We start from the raw sequence: 21240 nt of genomic DNA on the forward strand, positions 1-21240 counted from the left end.
ATCTTTATTTTAATTATTTATTCTAACAACTGGGCAAAAGTGGAATTATTTTTTTCTCTGAATTTTGACCTGACCATTGAAGAAGCTAGCTACTTGGCACATGAGGAAACAGGCACTGCACTTTACCTTGGTGGTCTTCGGCAATACTTGACGCTTGACTGAACTTTACCAGCAAGGATACAGCTAGGATTTGGGGTATCTCTCTTAAATCATTACACATTTAAAATCATTTCAGGTAGGGCCTCGCTCTGACCATCGTGGGATCTTAGAATTGCCATCGGCCCGCCCGCCAGCCATACTCGATGCACGCGCACACACCTTAAGAGTTCTGTGCTTCCGTTTAACTTTTTTACATTAAGTTGGCCACGTGGCTCCGGTTGTGGATGGCAGGCTGGGTAGCAATGAAGCTTTACATTTTGTGATTTCCTATTATCTTACAAATACATTTAAAAGTTTATTTGACACATGGTTGACGGAGAGGGAAAGAAAATGCGGTTGAATAAAATTACAAATGCAAGGTGAGCACCTCTAGTTAGATTTTTGGCGTCACCGGAACACGTCACTCCCTTTTGAACGTAAAAGTTGTAGCGCAGCACCACCGAATGGCGAATGTAGCGTAATTGCAGTACATCGTGTGTTATACGCTTCCTGTTTGTTTGTCCGAACAATTAAATAAGGTGGATGGAATCTGATTTATGTTGTGATGGAAATATTAAGTAACAAAAGCGGAGTCCAGTTCACAACACCTATTTGTTATTTAACATCTTTGTAGATCGGTGTCATTAACAGGCACAGCACCTTCCCATTTGAAATCCCGCTCTTGCAAATTCAAGCATTTTAAAACTTATGGCTCGAATGCAAGTACTTGAAAATTTTGAAATAACTCTCAATTAAGTACTCCTAACTTTTTATTTAGGTGCAAACAAATGAATAACGCGTCACGTGCAATTGAAAACAAGTTTCAGGATAATACGCAGTGGCGTTATAGTGTAATAATACACAAAAATTTGAAATTTTGATATACAATTAACCCCCAATTAAATCATTCACTGCCAATGACGGCTTTAAAAGTCTATTTTATTTTATTTTTACTATTTGTATTGGTTTAACATTTTTTTCCCACTTTTGTTAACAAAGGGAATAATAACCTATAAAAAAAACTGTTATTGTGCATTTAGAACAGATAAAAAAATTGTGATTAATCGTGAGTTACGATGAAAAATTTGAACCGCCTAAGGCCATTAATTTTTTATCTTTTTTTTTTTTTTAATTAATTCACTTAATTCATTCACTGCCATTGACAGCTATGAAGATCAAAAATTAATTTGGACTATTTGTATTAGTTTCAGATGTTTTTCCACTTTTGTTAACAAGAGTATGAAAACCTAGAATTTTTTTTTATTGTACGCTTAATTAGAACAGTTATAAAATGTGTGATATATTCATGTGTTAACTAGTGAAGTCATGTGATTAATTACGATTAAACATTTTAATCGCCTGATGCCCCGAATTTTTAATTAATTAATTAATTTTTTGAATTTATGGCAGTTAATTGAGTTAATCCAAAAACCAGCATCTAAGTCTTTCTCCATAGAACATGGGAATTGCAAACTGAGCACACAACACAACATACAACCGTGCATCCGAGCAAGACAAAAGGTAAACAAAACAAAAAAGAGGTCTAATCAGACAATAAATTCTTCAAATTATCAAATACCAACAAGGCTTGATTTGTTTTAACCCTCCTCAATGTCCTTTCAAAATGTTAATTTTCCTTAAAAAACAAAAAACAAAGGTTGACATTTAAATCACAGTTGATTTAAGAACGTTGTACATGTGTACGTCTGTACGTCAGGCTTCGTTCAGAGGCAACACGTTTCCGATGGAGTTGTGTTGTTGATGTTGTATACATTGTTTATATTCAAATTTTCTACATGTTTTGTATACGGTTTTGTTCAAATTTACTAAATAGGTAGTTTATAAAGTTGTTTATTTGTTTAAAAAAAAGTTGCTTAAAAAAAGCTCGAAGTCACGTGTTTCCGGTGGTGCTCCACTCGCCCATCGTCTGCAGCTAGACCCTTATGACCATAATTGGTGCTGCCACGGCAGGAATGTCCGCCCTTTGCGGTCCATAATTGGCCCTACACTGTAAAAAAAAATACTTGAAAAAACCTAGTAGGCCCTAAAGCTTTTTCACTCAGAGATTCTACGTAAGTTAAAAAAAATATATATATATACATTTGACCTGTTTCTAAAAAAAAAAAAAAAAAGCTACTCAAAAGTTGAGGAACATACTAACAGCCACCTGAGCCATGCTGCTTCTGCTGGTACCTCCAAGAGCATTTTTTGGTCTCATTTCGGACACAGCAGCAATGCAGTATAATGGCAAACGAGTGGCATAGCACAGGTGATAGAGTGGCCCCCAGAATTGAGTTTGTTCCTCATTGCTTGAGTACGGTAACTTTTTCAAATAAACTGGTAAAATGTACTCAATACTCTCTTTGTAAAATTTTCTTGGAATTTCTGAGTGAAAAAACTTTACTAGGTTTTTTCCAAGTAACTATGATTCCCCCCGTTTTACAATTAATTTTTTATTTTTTACAGTATACACTTTTTCTTACTTTCACTAATAATTTCAATTCTTTCGGTTAGGCTTTTTACCGATGATGCTCAACTTTATGGTCATTTTGACCGTTATGATGTTGTCAATCTGATTTGGACGCTATTTATCAGTGGTCCAGGCTCCAGCAACAAGCAGCTGGAAATACCAGCTGAAAAATGTTTTGTTGTGCATTATGTTTACGCTCATCCAAAATCAGATTTTTTACAATCACTGGTAATAATATAGTTTGTGATTTAGGGATTGACTATTCTGTTTTCTCATCATTGTTCTACTATAGCAGGGGTAGGCAGCCCTGGTACTCAAGAGACGCAGCGTGTTTTAGATGTCTCCCTCCACCATTACAGGTGAGGATCATTATCAGACTTCTCCAGAGTATGTTTGAACTGATCATTTGACTCACCTGTGTTGGCGGAGGGAGACATCTAAAACACCCAGGACTGCGGTTTTCGAGGACCACGCTTGCTTACTTCTGCACTCTAACAAGGAGAGGCTTCTTGAAATTCTTATATTTGCTAATTTTCACAATCATAATGTTGATTTTTGTGTGTGATAGATAAGATCAAATCAGATTATCTTTATTTGACTACTTATTGTGAAGTTGTAGGCAGTTGATTTAGTTGTTGCAACGGGATTAATGCATTGCGCCTTTTGTGCTTTGTACCTTGTGGGTTGCGCTGCTGAAAGTGTAAGATAAAACCCACAAACACAGCTACAGTTATAGATTGTAGGTCTCTGAGAAGATTTGCAGATTTTATTTGACTTATTTGCTGTGCAGCAGAGAAAGATAAGCTTATCTTAATACAAACCACTGCACTGAGCGGCATAGCGCCACTAACATGAATCATAATACAATACTAATTTACATAAACTTCCTCAAAATATTATGTTGCCTGTGTTCCTTCTTTGGTTCTCTATGAATGTTTATAGCAATAATTATAACTTTAAAAGAAAGCTAGCAATTATTCTCATTCAATCTTGCTATTTTTATATTGTATATATGTTTATCACATTTAATGCCTATACTTGTCACGAGTGATGCTTGAACATGACACTGTGTTGTTGTTGTTTTTGCTTTTTGTTTTTTTTAATCACACAAATTTGGATAATATCTAGCAGTGATAAGTAACACAAAATTGTATAGAGCATATATGCCAGCTACTTTAAGGCTGATGAGAAGATTTCAGTAATTTTGATTTCACTAGTTTCAGTAGTTCCCCCCACCCTTTTTTTTAACCAAATGAAACCACTTGATGCGAGCAAAAAGCTCTTCTTGTTTCGTAGCTTAACCGCCTGCTCCCCGTCAACATGACTTTTATCAGCTGTAAGTAAACCAGCAATTTATTTGATAGAATATTACAATGTTATTATAAGCTGTTATTTATTGTTGTGGATTTGCATCATATAGGGAAGAGGAGCAAGTTGAGAAAATGTGACTATTCTAATAATAATATTTATTTTCAGAGGAAATGTGAGATTTAAGTTAAAGGCATAGCTAAAACTTTTTCTGTGTGTGTATGTCTTGTAATATTGTATCATGGACAACCCAAATCCTAACTAGTCATTTATAGATATTGTCAGGTTTCAGTATTAAGTGTTATACTGCACACTTCTCTCAGTTACTGCGGTTCCATTGACAAAACCCCATGCAGTTTATTGTTGCATTGTAAAATGTTGCCCCTATTTAAAGCTTTGGTTAAAGAGTTATTTGAAAACCTCTCCTAAATGGTAATGCAACCTTTTTTTCTGACTAATTTAACATTTCTTCAGTAGCATATGTTTCCCAAGAAGGGATTGTTTTCATCAGCTATAATAATGAATATAAAACGTAAATAAACCTAACATAATTTGGAGGCATATTATTCTAAACGCCTTTGTAACTTTGATGAGGTCAACTTGTCAGTCACTTCAACCTTAATACATGTGTAATATTTTTTTAAATTACAATATATTATGCTCCAAAATACACATGGCCGACTGGAAATAATGCATTATGGCAAGTAGAGCTTGAAACTCATGAAATAAATTAAATTTGAATATTATAAGAATCCTTAAAGTACAAAAAGTAGAGGAGATAAGTTACATGCCAATATAAGATAACAAGAAATCTCTTTTGTTTGTGAAAGAAGTTGATGGTAAAAATATATACTTTCTCTTTTCAGATGTTCAGAGTTTTCTGCCCATTTTCCTCATATGGTCAATTATTTTCAAGGTAAGACACTTTCCTCACAAAACATTACAAAAATTGGCGCTCAAGGTGGAAAGTTGTTAACAAAAGTGAGGGAAAAAATTGTTAGCTCTATATTTGTGTTTATGACTCATGTAACGTATATACCTCATAGTCACGGGTTCTGGATTTGAATTTTGGCTTAGAAGAACTTTCTACACGGTCTTAGCATGCTTTTACCACGTCGGCATCGGTTTTCACTGCAAAACCATGCAAGATAAACTAATTGAAGACTTAAAATTGCCCTAGGTGTGAATGTGGCTGTCAATGGTTTGAGTTTACATATCTCTGTTTGTTTGACTGGAGATATTCATGCTCTGTCCTTCTAGTAACCAGTTAATCTCTAATGATTACTGTCATTAAAACACAATGCAAGACAATAACACCAAAAATATTGTGTGGTTCCACAGGATAATGCAAAATGGAGGTACTACTATTTTTCATTCTGGGGTGGTGGGGCAATTCTATCCGCTCAAAGAGCAAATGAAAGTAAACAACTCCTCGGACAACATGGGAAAAACATCCATCCATCCATCCATCCATCCATTCATCCATCCATCCATCTATCCATTCATCCATTCATCCATTCATCCATCCATCCATCCATCCATCCATCCATCCATTTTCTAAACACGTCCTATTCAGTGTTATTGCTCAGCTGAAGCGTATCAAAGAGGATTCTTGGGTAGGCTACACCCTGGATTAGTGAATAATTTTTTTTTTTTTAAAAATCCAGTACAGTACATTTGTTTACTTTCACAATCACGGTTGATGGCCATAGAGCTTTTCTTTGACCCCTTTTGGAGGCTGGCATGCTTTTTTTTTTTTTTTTTTTTTCTGGAAGGGAAGACATGAAATCTGACTAGTACCGCTAACTAAATTATGGCAATACTTGACGACGCAATACATCACTTTTATAGCAATATAGACCAGTAAACAAGTCAAACCTTAAAACGTGCAGTGCATTACACTAGCCAAGACTAGTCAAGATGACACTGCACAAAACTTGTCATCACTCATCAGCTTAATTTTTTTTTAAAGGAATCAGTTACTATTTATATTTGCACTACAAATGTTTATACACATTGCCTAATCGATTGAAGGACAGTCAACTTTCAGTACTGTGTTAATTTAAAGATTAAAAATGCAAACGTATATTAATACAAGTCAACATTTTCAGTGGAAAAAAATCCATTTGAATGTCTTTTAGTGCAGTGTGTTTGGTTGCAAGATGGCATTTGAGAGCCCATGATTTCATCCATTCATTGCTGAGAACGTTGCCACATAGCGCACACACTGAGTGCCAGTAGAGGGCGCCCGTGTACCAGTTGTGGTCCGTGTACCACGCTTAAAGGATTACTGCTCTATAATTAATCTAACCATGATATTTCTTTTTATTACGAAAATGTGCCTCAGTAAAATAATGCAACTCTATTTTAATCATTGAATCGGTTTTGATTGCAGCCTTGTTCATGTCAACAAGAAGAGAATGAGACAGACTTCATGGATTACAGTTCCTATACCTTTGATTATAGTGGCATTCCTCAGCCTTGTGACAAAGTGTACAACCGCCAGTTCCGCCTCTGGTTCATGCCAACCTTCTACTCCATCATCAGCTTCACAGGACTGAGCGGGAACCTCTTGGTCATCCTCACATTCATCTACTTTGACCGTCTGAAGACCATGACAGATGTGTACCTGCTCAACTTGTCATTTGCCGATTTCCTCTTTGCGTTGTCACTCCCATTTTGGGCAGCCAGTTCCATGGCAAACTGGATGCTGGGCATAGCGATATGCAAGATCATGCACACCGTTTATAAGGTCACCTCCTATAGCAGCATGTTCCTTCTCTGTTTAATCAGCGTGGACAGGTACTTTGCCATAGCCAAGGCTGTTTCTGCTCACCGCCTCCGCTCCCAAGCCGTTTTCTTCAGCAAAGTGTCATCTGTTATTGTCTGGGCCCTCGCTCTGATTGTCTCCATACCAGACATGAAATACACCACAGTCATTAACGACACCTGTACGCCTTTCTCCAGTACTTCTGATCCACTTCGCATAAGTATTCAGACAAGCCAGATTGTTGTAGCATTTTCTCTTCCCCTCTTGGTCATGAGCTGCTGTTACAGTAAAATTATCCAGACCCTTTGTCAGGCTCAAAACTTTGAGCGGAATAAGGCTATCAAGGTGATTCTTGTCGTTGTAGTTGTCTTTGTGGTCTGTCAGCTTCCTTACAATGTGGTCTTGTTTTGGTACACACTTGTGGTCGCAAACGGAGGCACTACAAACTGCTCGTATGAGAACAACCTTGTGTATGCCATCGATGTCACTCAGTGTGTCGCCTTCCTAAGGTGCTGTCTCAACCCTTTTGTGTATGCCTTTATTGGTGTTAAGTTTCGCCATGACCTCCTGAGGCTACTCAAGAAATTGGGTTGCATGAGCCAGGAGATGTTCTTCAAGTATTCGTGTAGTAGGAGGAGAAGCTCTGCTGCCTTAGACACTAACACCACCACCACTTTCTCACCCTAACAGTGACAACTCCCTCTCACGCAGCTCCACTAAGAATTAAGTCTACAGCTACAGGATGTCCTCGTTTTAAAATGGAGCTCTGTTATCACGGCGGTGATGTAAACTGAATTTGTTCATTAAGCTGAACATGTTAACACAGCAGTTGAGTCAGAATTACAGTTAGAAATCAAATAAAAATAATGGTATTGTTATGAAAAACCCGTCTTTCTGTTTTGTCTGGATTTGATGTCTCTCAGTACGGTTTTGGTGCATATTCTTTAATCAATGTGATTTTTAAAACCTATAAATGTATATCTAACTGTACAATATATGTAACTAAAATGTGCTTCAGATATGCTTTATATGTTGTAACTTCACAGGTACTAAACCGAATATATTAAACTAGACAAATAGTTCTATGACTAATTTGTGTACTTTATGCTTTACTAAAAATGTGATCAATAAACTGAATGTTTATTGTATAATGCAGTTTTTAGGATTGTCACAATATGCTGAAATGGGGAGCCCAAAGCAGACACAGCAAGGCGATAAGCAATCAAAGAAAACTTTATTGAACCAAGGGAGCACGGAAATGCTAGTAAACCGCACAATCTGATCAACAGCAACAGACGTGGTGGCAAAAGTTTGTCGGCTTGTTGCGGCAAAAGACTACATGTCAAGATGGCTAACAGAAAGAAGTGGCAAACCTAGGATGGCTACATTTTCAAAATCACTACAATTTCACAAAAAAAATAAATATACAATAAATTCTCAGTAGGAACTATTTACAACAAATTTAATCATTAGTGAATCTGGTGACTGCTGGCTGTGTTATTTTTTCAACTAATGCTAAATGCTATCTAGGTCAGAGTTCAACAGCGCTAAACATTCAGTGGAGATCCGGACGTCACACGTCTCAAAATGGGCATTAGCGCAGCCATGTTGGCAGCATAGAAAACTTTGAGTAAATGGCAAACGCCACGCTTTAACAATAATTGACAGCTGTCGTGTACCAGCTGCTACAACGAGAAGAGGCAAAAAAAAAAAAAGGATTGAGCATCAGGCTACCAAGTGAGGATGTGTGTAGCCAATGGATCACAGCAGCTATAAAAAGGGTGACCAACGAGATGGAGAATTTGGGATCCTCCTCATTGCTTGTGTAGCGATCATTTCATATCAGGTGAGTCAATTACTGAATCAGTGTTACTTGGTTAGGTTGTGTGCAGGACGCAACACAAAGTTAGTGTCCCAACTCCCTCACGTCTCAAGCAGCCACTCAAAAGTTTTCAAGGATGAAGAATAAATGAATAGTAATTGTTAGAGTAGACAATATTTTTATTCTACTCTTTGCGTGTTCAATTAACTGAATGGTGAGATTCTGGTGAAGAAGTCCCTTTGCAAAGGTATCATTATAACAGAAGCTTCTGGTCACACAAAATGAAGACACCCAAGCCGTGTTCGGTTCAGATTGTGTGTCCCCCCTTCTCCTGCACATCATTATTTATTGAAAAGTGGGTGAATACGAAAAGTCTCCTCCCATTCACAAAAAGGCAGAAGTTCCCAGGAATACAAACCAGATTAGACCCAAACAATAATAAATCAGCCTGTCTCACTTCGACCGGCTGAGACCGGTACTAGGCTATACTCCCTTCTAGATAACATGGAAAAGAAACTTGTTGCCCTTTTCTTCTCAGGCGAAAGAGACAGATAAGAATACAATAGACAATATTATTCATTGAGCTACACAGCTATAACTAAATCCAAAACGGCTAAAATATAAATTGAAACTGAAAAACAATGTTAATAATTCAACATTCCCTCATTTGAGCTCATGAGAGCTCAACACATTAAAAAAATTTTTTCTCAATGGTTGTGTGGTGGAAATAATTATCATTAAAACATCCCTTTAGCAGGAGAGGAGATAGTTTAGCCCTTTAGCAGGAGAGGAGGTAGTTTAGCAATCATATGACATTAAAAAACAATTTGATACATTTAAAAGATTTTTAGTGGAATAAGCATAGCATATGTGAGGCTTAACATAAAATGTTGTTCATTAAAAAGTGTCGCAATGTATCGGCAGACGAATATGTGTTCTTTGAAGCCATCTCGTGATGAAGTTCTTTGTTGAATGAGAAGATGACGTTGTCAGCTTTTTGCAGAACCCCAGAATAGATTGCCTGCAAATGTGATTCTCGTAATGATTGCCCAGGAAAAGGCACTTGACTTGATCCGTTGAATGATGTCAAAACGATGTCCAAACGGCCGCTCTAGAACCGAACACTGGGTCAGCTGACGTGGCTCCCAGGTCGGAGGTGATAAGATTGATGATCATCAGTTGATGAGATAGCCGGCAGCCTTGTAGACCAGTTGTGGAATGTTGTCTCTCCTTTCCGTCATCAACCTGAGAGCGGAATATGTTTAGTCTTCTCATAAACCCACGTAAATTTTATTTGGAGGAAAAACCCTGATAGTTTTTGTTAGTTGGGATTAATAAATGTTATTTGGTTAAGATCCGTAGGTCCTGTGCTGTTGGAACAGGAAAATATCTATTTTTGTGACATTAAAATAGAGCCCAGCCTTTGATTGAGTTGAATGACATTCGCTCATTCATTAATATAAGACAGAGCTTGTAAATATTTATTTTTCAAATAGGTTTTGTTCAATAATAGGTATTTTTTTTTTTTTACCACGACTAAATTTGTTCTAAATTTGCATAACTGTGCCTTTCACCATCCTGAAAGGAATCATTTTACTAGCATATCATATATTCTCTTCCCAGAATCCCACGACCGGCCGAATCGTGACATCCTGGAAAAAAAGCTCACATATATTCCTATTATCTATACTCTTTTGCAAACACTGGGCTCCAAACATTACATTTTTCTAAAATAAAAGATATAATATAATATAATTACCCTCATCCGGCGAATATGCATTATTGTCCTTGCTTGCTTCAGACTTACTTTGCTCCGCTCGATTTCCTCTGGTAGATTTCTTCATATTCAAACTGTAGATTATCACTTCAAAACCTTTTCATTTTTTAATCTACTAATTCGTCTACATTGGTTAATTTCTTAAACATAAACTCCCTCATTTTGACAAAGATCCACTGATTTTTTCAAACACGTCAAGATAAAGGGAGGATAAAATAGAGACCTCATAACTCAAAAGACGTCGTAAATAACACAACCCTCTAAATCAGGCTATGAGGTAAACGGAAGAGCTACAAAACACTACAATAAAAATGAGCACAAGCAGATACAATTTAAGACACTAATATATGATGACTTTGGGGCCATAAAAAATAGAGGTAATCATATTAATCTAATTAAGGATACGAATTACACAAAACTTACAAATATCTACCATTTCCTAGATTTAATCAAACTAAAAATTATCTTCAAACTGCTAATCAACTTCACCTCTTTTACATATTAGTGGGGCTCATAAAAAACACAGCACACAAAATATTTCTGGGATTCATAAATCACAGTGCTGTGAAAAAAATAATAATCTAAAATTAACCATCAAACTCGCTATTATTTATTAAATAGCATCAACTCAGTACGATAAGATGCATGGTTCAATATTATATATATAAAACATATACTTAGATAATATATATATTAATAATATATACCACTGTAAAAACTTCTTAGTTAGTCTTTTACTTATTACTACTCATTTTATTCTATTATTTTTTTCTATATTGTAGCTGCAGCTGGACGAAGTCCAGGAAAAAGTTCCTCACGGGAAAAATAAAAGTATATTGTATCATATCATATTAATAAAATTCCCATTGTACCAATTCAGAAACTGATTCTCCCAAAAATATAGGCAAAAATTTAGTAGGCTATAGATTGAAATAAATTTTCTCAATCCCTCATTTCAAATTCACATATGTCGTTTTCAATTTCCTGAAATACCTTGCTATAGATCACAGTTCCCCATTCAACACATTAAAAATGCCTTGCATATACCGTGCAGCATTTCACTGATTGAAGGGTCGCATCCTAGTCAGACCACCAGCTTTCAAAAGTCAATGTTCAGGGCGGCGGCTGTGTCAGACAAAGTTCAGCAGGTATCAGCGATGAGAGGAGACATCTCTGTAATGAGGCTTGTACACAGTCACTGGGCATTGTGGAAGTTGAGCACCATGGTTTTTGTAGGCACAGGAGGAGAAGACTGTGCTCTGCGGCTTTTGACCTTTGATCTCTGCCACGTCCATTCAGACGCTGTCTGCAATGTGGACCCGATGACACATTTTCGGTCCTTCCAGGCGCTCACCTCGACCAACGAATGCACCCGGCTGATCCAATGCACTACAATGCCAGACTGAGGAAATGGGATCATAGCAAGACAGTTCACTTCCTGCTTTCTCAAAAATGTTTTGTAAAAAACACCTTTTTTTTTTTAAATACCCTTCAAAATAGCTACTAGCAATACTTGCAAATACAACGTATCAGCAGCTGGGGCGCATCCCGTTCGCATTTTGTAATCAGTGAAGGCCATCAAACCCTCATCTGCCTTGGAACTTAAACATCAGTTTCTGAAATGACACACTCAGAGAAAAAACAAATATTAAAAATCATTATCATTATGTCGACTTCAAAAACATTCATAACTTCAACTCAATACAGCTCAATACAAAATACCATTATTTTATCATTATTCTTTATTCATTTGCCCCGAAAAGGGAAAGTCAACAAATTAACCATCTTCATCAATTATTATAGTGTAAAAGACTATCAATTCAGTCACTAAAAAAAAACAAAAAAAAAAAACACTAATTTAATATTCTTCTACAAAAACTCAACAATATCTTTCAAATACTATTATTTTTTTTATTGTTTATCATTCCTCTCTTACCTAGTAAAGAGAAAAAGTCCCATTACGAGGACACATTATGCTCTAACTCACAGCCCCCTCCTTTTCTTCTAACCTAGAAACAGGGGGGGGGGGGGGATCTTAACATTATACATCGCAAAACCTATTTTACCACATTCCCATTCGAAAAACAAACGCCACTATCACACCAGTCTCATCTCACACAAAAACAACACCAAACTTAGTTAAAGATATTGAAGAAAAACAAACAAAATCACCATACGCACATTTCTCACTCACAATCCCAATAATAGCCCCCACCTTTTAGAAGCTAGGTCACACACTCAAATTCATACGCTCACACTCTTTAATCATTATAAAATAATAAACGGTTTCATTCTATCAATTCGTTGTCTACAAATCTTATGGCATTTGAACCGCAGTCTTGTACGGTAATTTCAGTAAACGGGTTAACTTATTTCGGAGGGGAAGTTACTTCAGCATCAAGATCAGACACTGTATCATCACCAGCATCTATCAAAGAAAATACAAAAGTCCCTCGTACCATTTTGTCCAGCGACAGCCGTTTTTTCACGCATGCAAATTCCACTACTTTCATCAAAGCTACCAAACAAACAGTGGATGTCAAAGGTGGAAGCCACCCCTCATCACAGCCCGCCGTTATCCATTATTAGCTTTTTCATTTTTTGTCGATGTTTTTCGGGCATTGCTTCAACTGCAACCTCTCAAACGCAGTCTTAACTTGTACTTCCAAACACAAATTCCGGCTATGAACCGGAAGCGCATTCAGGTCAAACCATTCTGTATCCCGGTCAAAACCGCCCTCCATTTTTGTAGTTTTTTATTTTTTACTTTCGGTTTATATTCTACGCAAGTAGTATTAATATTTATCAATACTGTGACATCTCACTTTTAGTATAATAGTTCAATAGGTTAACACAAATGGCCACACAACAGACACACATAAGAATCACGTGACCTCTCGTTTATACACAGCGGTTACCCAATCCCGCTGAGCTAAACTGTCCTCCATATATTGCAAAATTTTTGCAAGGCGCTTATTTTCAAAATAACTCGTCACGCGCTATCGAATTAAACCGTAGAACAAAAGGAATTCATACGGTAATCCTGACCTCAAAACTACAAAAGTAGGAGCGCCAAAAAATAAAAATAAATCACGTAATCTCTCGATTGCAAATACAGTGACACAAAATCCAATTATCGTTGTAATCAACCTGGACCCCTCAATACTGTTCAATTTCAAACAGGCGCTTTTTCAAAAAACATATTACGTGTAAATGGACGTTCTCAATAAGAGTCATGAGCAAATATCGATATTAGTCCCCAATCGGCCAAACTGCTAAAAAAGCAGAGCGCGTACCATAATCTTCGCGATCCTTAGTGGAAGAAAGACTTCTCACGTCATCCGGCAACCCTTTTATTCAATATATATTATGGTCTAAGGATTCTTCGTAGCGAGACGAAAACAAAACAAAACAACAACAAAAATCACTACTTCATCCTGCATAAAAAAAGCTTTATCTCTAGGTCTGCACTTACGTCACTTTTTAAATACAGCACCTCACGACGTGTCCAGTTCAATATCGTAGGAATTATCCCAACTCTATAACGACATCAAACTACAACTTGTTCACACAGACCTCATGTAAAAATTTAGACAATTTGGAAGACGAAAAACCAGTTGCAGCGGTCCCAAACAGACAGAACCTCCCTACGTGGATAAAAGTCTCCACTTACCGTACTTTATTTATTTAGGCCTAGAAGTTCCACCCGTCCGTGAACGCCGCAGCTCGCAAGCCGTCAAAATACCACCATCCATTAGAATTCAGTGTCGGAGGTCACCATTTGTTATAATTCAGCGTCGGGGTCACCATTTGTTAAAGTAGACAATATTTTTATTCTACTCTTTGCGTGTTCAATTAACTGAATGGTGAGATTCTGGTGAAGAAGTCCCTTTGCAAAGGTATCATTATAACAGAAGCTTCTGGTCACACAAAATGAAGACACCCAAGCCGTGTTCGGTTCAGATTGTGTGTCCGCCCTTCTCCTGCACATCATTATTTATTGAAAAGTGGGTGAATACGAAAAGTCTCCTCCCATTCACAAAAAGGCAGAAGTTCCCAGGAATACAAACCAGATTAGACCCAAACAATAATAAATCAGCCTGTCTCACTTCGACCGGCTGAGACCGGTACTAGGCTATACTCCCTTCTAGATAACATGGAAAAGAAACTTGTTGCCCTTTTCTTCTCAGGCGAAAGAGACAGATAAGAATACAATAGACAATACTATTCATTGAGCTACACAGCTATAACTAAATCCAAAACGGCTAAAATATAAATTGAAACTGAAAAACAATGTTAATAATTCAACATAATTTATTCACATGTGCTGTTCATCAGCTTCCATCAACATACAAACTAAACAAAAATACTTCTGGGTGAATCAAGGCCAAAATAACAAACAAAACATCTTTATCTCGGAAAGTAAAAACTACCCTGAATAGTTAAGGAAACAAAAAACAGAGTCTTACCTTCCTATCTGACAAACCAGAGGAAAACTTAATAAACAGAAATGGCAGTTCACCCCTACTCAGGTAACAATGGGCTTTCAAACAATTTAAAGGCGTGGCCTGTTGGGAGGAGTGGAAGAAAGGTTGGTTTGCCAGCCATAAAAATCAGTTAGTCATGTAGATGTAGCTCGATTGTATGGTTGTTATTAAATGAAGGCAAAAGACGTGATCGGGCACTTTGTACATGGTGGCTGAATCAGCAGATGCTAGCTTGCTTGAAGCTAGCCTTGTAGTCAGACAAGTTACCACACACAAAATGTGGGGGAAATAATCAGTTTTGTTCGTTTGTGCTGCTAATAGATATTACACAGTTCAATTTAATAATTGACCAACACCATAAAGACTTTTTACGGCATAAATGACGATGGCATCGGCCAAATTAGCCGATGCTAAGTTGCTAACGTTCCTAAATAACACTGCCAAGACTTGCGTGAAAACACTAACTTTGGTGGCATTTTGACCACACATTAAGGGGAAATAAATACGAATTGTACAAAGACTTTGTATGATCAGATTTGAAAGCACTCACCAGGGTAAGAAAGGGGGTAATTCCACGTAGTAGCGTCGCCGAGTCGAAAAAACAACAACCCACTCCTGACACTTCATTGGCAATGGTACAATCATCCAACCTTTCCACCTCATGTATGTACATGTCCTTTTCATCAAAGTGAGTGTCAATTCTCTTGGACAGAAAGTTGACAGATAAACACTAGTTTTATCCCTTCTCATCATTGTAGTTCATTAACGCGGCGCCGCTACTTTCCTGTCAGAGGCGCCGTGTTCAGAGAAATAGTCACGTGACGTCCAGATCTCTATACACTCACCATTCTCCAAGCATTTTTTGCCCGGTTTCGGTGTTGTGGCAATGTGTATGTCCTGAGAACTTGAGTTGACATGAGGCTGTTCTGATTTTGGTACAGCAAATAAATTATAACATGTTTCCATGTAGGCCTACTCCCTGCAATATCCTCATGTACTAGTCATTATTGTTTGGCGTATTGAATGAGTATTTCTAAGGATCTCTGAGATGTCCTGCTTTGTGAGTGGTCATTGAACGTCCTCAGTCGAATGTGAGTGAGTACATTACTTGCTTTTAGGGATGGGCGATACCAGTGGTTTTGGATTCGATCCGATACCAAGTAATACTGGGACCAAATACTGCGATACCGATCCGATATCGATACCGAAAGTGTTTTATTTTAATTGTATTTTTTTTTTTAATAGACAAAGCTGAAGAAAAAAACACACACTAATGGGGGCACACTCATCTTCAGTTTAACCAAGCTACCTCAAACTATTGTGTTACCAATTCCATGTCACCTTGTCAACAGTGGCATGCGGTGCCCACGAGATGTTTACCCTGATCTATAAAAAACAAAATTAAAAACTGAAAAACAAACAAACAAACCTCAATACAACATAGTTGTGATTTTACAGTCAACCACACTCACCATCATCATGCTGCCGCCATGCTTCCAAATATTTGTTTGTGTTGGTGAGAAAAGGAAAGGAAACGCATGCTTGACGCAGGGTTTGGACATAAGAGTGGGCAGGGCTAGACGCCGGTGCACTGCTTACATGCGTGCAGAATGCAGAAGGGAAAAGTAGCTTGTATGCACAAAAATAGAGATACAGAAAATATAATAAATTAATTGCAAATATTGATACATTAGCTTGGGGATGGAAAACTGACTTAAAACTGACATGTTGGATCGAAATATCAATATTTTGGTATCGATCCGCCCATCCCTACTTGCTTTCTTTCACTTCTCCAAACAGCTATCGATCCTTGTTTTTGTTTTAAACCTTGTTTATAAAAATGAAAATCAATAAACACTAAAGTGTGTTTTTCATGTTTTTAAAATATTTTTTTCCCCCCCAGAAACAGTCAGCTGACATTTGGTCCCATGATTCGGAATAAGGAAGTAGCTTTAAGCCTCGTTTCCACCGCCGGTATCTACTCTACTCTACTTTACTCCACTCTACTCGCTTTTTCTGGAACCTGCTCCTTTGCGGTTCTAAAAAAAAGTAGCCGCGTTCCCAAACATGACGTAATTATTTTGGAGGCCAATGATTGGTTCGAGACATGTCGTCATATAATGTGCAGCTGCGCAAACCACCACCCCGGGAAAACAGCTGCCACTAACGATGAAGAGAGGACAACAATGGCTTCCAAACAGATTAATGCTTGGACTTTTAAGGAGGTGCAAACCTTTTTAACAATATTGAATGCAGTCTTCTGGTTGCTGCAATATTCATTCGATGTCTTCAGGCTGAAATAAACAGGCACAAACCATTGTTTTTGCCTGTGTGTGCAGTGCACGCTAGCTGCGGCCACTTTCGCATAACATTAGTGGCAAGTGCAATGAAGAGAGGTGACATCCAAATGCAGATACCTTATATGCAGGCTTTGGCACTGGCACTCATCAAGCCATGGGCAGAGCAGAGACTTTCCTCTTCAAATATGTCACGTCAACTTGGAGCCCTGATCTGTATCGTGCTTGACACCCCTACCCCTAGCACTCTTCCAAATGAGGCATGACTAGTGGCAGCAGAAATCAATAGTCCCTTGCCCAATGCCCACAAGCTCAGACAGGAAGACACAACACAGGTGCCGTCGACCTGTGTCCACGCCGTTACCCTTTGTGCGCTGACTGAATAGGTAAGCAAGAGTGGTCCTTCAATGTGTATGCTATTCCTTATTTAGTTGTACTTAATTTATGAGGAGTAATTTCAAAGGAAATTCTTATGGGGAAAACAATATTTTAGTCAATTGGTAATTTTAACTTGCTAAAAATATAGTATTTTTCTCTTCTGCAGCTGTTTGCGTGTCAAGGATTCTGTGCCTTCACCAGGGAGGCCTCACATGTCCTAGGAAAAGGTGGAGCAAAAGCCAAGTTTCCAGTATATTTTTTGTTGTTGTATTATTATTTTTTTTGTTCTCAAATGCTTTATTTTTCAGTAATTTTCAGTAAGTTTTCAGGGTCTTCCTATGTTTCCTTTTTCCATTTTGTAACACATACTACAGTTGCAAATAAAAGAAAACCACTCTAATTTATCATGTAGTGTCATATTTTGATCTATTTTTTATAACAAGTACTTTTTATGGGGTATATAATATCAGGTAAAAATTACCCGGCAAAAGTGATGGGGTTACTTTTTATAGCGAAAGGGTTCAAAACACACAGCTACTCAAATGGAGAACAGGTGAGGCACTGGAGATACCGCCCACTAAGGAACACTATGGCAACTGAAAAAACACAAGTAAATAAATGGTACAAATACAGGAACATAATAGCAATAGAGGGGAGGTTTATTCACACACTATTGACACAACATCAGAAATAACTGGTGGTTCACTATCTTTTTCAAGGACAGTTTACTATGACTTCAAGGAAATAAAACGTGCAAACTTCTCTTAAAGTAGACGTTATATCACCTGAGCAAAGCCACCTCTAAAAGAAACCTATGTGACAATTTCATGCACTCATTAGTTCTGTCCCAAAAAGCTATGCCTAGAATTTGACACCATTGAAGGCAGCACACCGTCAATGCAAAAATCCAAAAGAGATACTACAAGATTTCAGAACACTTTTTATATTGTCAGGAATTAATATGGTACGGAATGATAATAATAGTAAGACTGTGCAGGATTCGGTGCAAACTAAGATGTGAATTGTCCGTTAAAAACACATTTTTGGATTCGAATGAGAATGAATCATAGCGTGTTATCACGTGTGCTAGTAACACAGGAATGTTTGAATGGCAACCTGTGTGATGTAATATGTGGAGAGTTTGCTACATTCGATGAAGATGAAAAGTTGGACTTTTCTTACCTCCAGCCAGGAAAAGTGTACTAGAACGTCCCTTTGAACTGGGAGGTCGCAGTTGTGAAATCTGAAAAAAAAGAAAGGGAACCCAACTTCACTGACTGGCTTCAATCTGATGTCACTCAACAATGGCGACACCCATGGAGATAGAGATCGTGAATGGCAAAACATAATTATTTTAACGTAATTATTAACATATCCTTTTAATTTATTTAATCAAAAATAACTAAATAAGTAACTTCACGTAATACAGCGTGAACCAGAACAAACAAAGGGGAAGTCAAGTAAAATTTTTCTTTACAGGGATATGTTCTATGCACCCCACTAGTCTAAAAAGGGTATCTTGATTTTGGAATACGAATTAAGCATCAAAATCCACCCGTTTTTATCCATCTCAAGCAGGCAGCCATTTTGCCACTTGTTGTTGACTGAAAATGACATCACAGGGTCTAAAGGCTCAGCTTGTCAACTTTGCCAGACCATACATAGAAAACAGGTAAGCAGTCAATGCATGGCATCAAATTCAAAATGAGAGAATATTTACACAAAACAAAACAACAACAATGACTTTAATCTTTTTTTTTGTCTGTGTATTCAATTGGGTTGACATTAATTTTCCAAATAATTGCATTCAGTTATAATTTACACTCTACGCAACATCACAACTTCATTGGAATTGTGTTTTTTACGTAAAATGCACAGCAACATAGCTAAAACTGGCAAATATTGGACTTTTGTGTGAAGCATGCTGCTGGCAAATTAAATTGTAACAAAATGCCTGCACAATTATTAGGAAAGTAGTGTTTTCGGTAGTTAATTTTAACTTTTAACAACTGGAATCTAAAGTTTTAATGAAGCTAAAATATGAATATTGAAGAACGTTAAAATCAGGTTCAGGCATTTCATTTTTTAAATGAATATCTATTCTAAATAAATAAAAACATTTATATAATATTTTTTTATCACATAAAAAAAAAAGCATCTGTTAAATAATCAGTGACCACCAGTCATATACAGTTGTGCTTGAATGTAAACTTATGAGCACACATATTCACTAATATATTCACTAATTAAATACCAATATCACTGCTGACACAGTTCTCAAAAAAAAAAAAAAAATTCATATAGACTGGACAATTTTATTGAAAAACATAAGCTTTTAAGTGAAAATCAATATGGGTTTAGAGAAAAACGGACCACCTCAATGGCAGTCATGGAACTTTAGAAGCAATATCTACTAACATAGATAATATAAAATGTACTGTTGGAATTTTTTATAGATTTAAAAAAAGCTTTTGATACTATAGATCATTCTATACTAATGAATAAATTAGAAAGATATGGCATAAGAGATTTGGCATATAAATGGATAAAAAGTTATTTGGACAATAGATATCAGTACTTGCAGTCAAACAATATTCAATCAAAACACTTGAAGATCACTTATGGAGTCCCCCAAGGGTCTGTGCTAGGCCCCAAATTATTTATATTGTATATAAATGATATCTGTTGTGTCTCAAAAATATTCAAAAGTGTCTTATTTGCCGATGACACAACTCTCTACTGTTCAGGAGAGAAACTCAAGCAGCTTCTGACTACTGTAGAGAATGAATTGAACACATTAAAAAACTGGTTTGACTTAAACAAATTATCATTAAACTTAAACAAAACCAAGTTTAGATTTTTTGGTACTAGACAAGCCACACATCAGGTCAAAATTATGGTAAATTCTATTGAAATAGAAAGAGTGTATGAAAATAAATTTCTTGGAGTAGTTATTGATGAAAAATTATGTTGGAAGTCACACATAGATAATGTCAAAAGGAAAATGTAAAAAATGATAGGGATACTCTCTAAAACTAAGGATGTCATGAATAAGAAATCATTATAGACATTATATTGTTCATTATTATTACCATATCTGACCTATTGTGTGGAAATCTGGAGAAACGCATATAAAACAAATACCGATCCTGTTTTCAAACTGCAAAAAAGAGCCATAAGAATGATAAATTGATCAAATTATGCAGAGCCAACTTATTCTCTATTTATTAAATCAAATACAATGAAATTCTACGACTTAGTTGAATTTAAAATAGCACAAATAATGTATAAAGTACACAACAATCTACTCTGCCACAGTACTCAGAAGCTGTTTGAAATTAGAGAGAGTCCTTATAACATAAGGGGTACAAGTGTCTACAAAAAAAAATTTGAAACCAGAACAAATATTAAGCAAATGTGTGTTTCTGTAAAAGGTGTTAATTTGTGGAATGATTTTGGAACTGACCTGAAAAGATGAAAGTCACTTGCTGAGTTCAAAAAAACGTTTAAAAGCAAAGTTAAAAAAAATGACTTACATCAGACATGAGCTGTTAAAAATGTGTATATGCTGTAATTTATTTGGATGTATCGGTATGAGTGTAATGAAAATTGTATATGTGAGTATTAGGATATGATTTATAAATGTATTATGGTATATGCCTATGAATTTCATGTACATATGTCGCCAATTAATGTCCGTATGTTAAAGTGCACTTGTATATATGACTAGATTTATACATTTCCTTTTGTTGAAATACTTTACCTTATTATTTTATCAACATAAAATTAATAA

General features: G+C 36.6%; 1 protein-coding gene across 3 annotated transcripts; it reads left to right on the plus strand.

The window, feature by feature from the left end:
* Nucleotides 1-110: 110 nt before the first annotated feature.
* On the plus strand, nt 111-7587 carry ccr7 (chemokine (C-C motif) receptor 7). 3 transcript variants are annotated; one of them, XM_086083131.1, is made up of 3 exons: nt 111-195; nt 4783-4832; nt 6312-7587. In XM_086083131.1, the coding sequence occupies exon 3, from the start codon at nt 6351-6353 to the stop codon at nt 7371-7373; it is 1023 nt and encodes a 340-aa protein (XP_085939257.1). In that variant the 5' UTR covers nt 111-195; nt 4783-4832; nt 6312-6350; the 3' UTR covers nt 7374-7587. The 3 variants fall into 3 exon arrangements, with proteins under 3 accessions (XP_085939257.1, XP_085939256.1, XP_085939255.1); XM_086083130.1 differs by lacking the exon at nt 111-195 and adding an exon at nt 381-518; XM_086083129.1 differs by lacking the exon at nt 111-195 and adding an exon at nt 3893-3944.
* Nucleotides 7588-21240: the final 13653 nt, after the last annotated feature.

This window comes from Leptonotus elevatus, chromosome 8 (genome assembly GCF_054856555.1).
Source record: "Leptonotus elevatus isolate MCC_2025b chromosome 8, RoL_Lele_1.0, whole genome shotgun sequence".
Classification (NCBI taxonomy): Eukaryota; Metazoa; Chordata; class Actinopteri; order Syngnathiformes; family Syngnathidae; genus Leptonotus; species Leptonotus elevatus.

Excerpts from the sequence above, each read along its gene's own strand:
- ccr7 (XM_086083129.1), top strand. Across the intron at positions 4,833-6,311 it reads TATGGTCAATTATTTTCAAG|CCTTGTTCATGTCAACAAGA; the intron begins GTAAGACACTTT and ends TTTTGATTGCAG.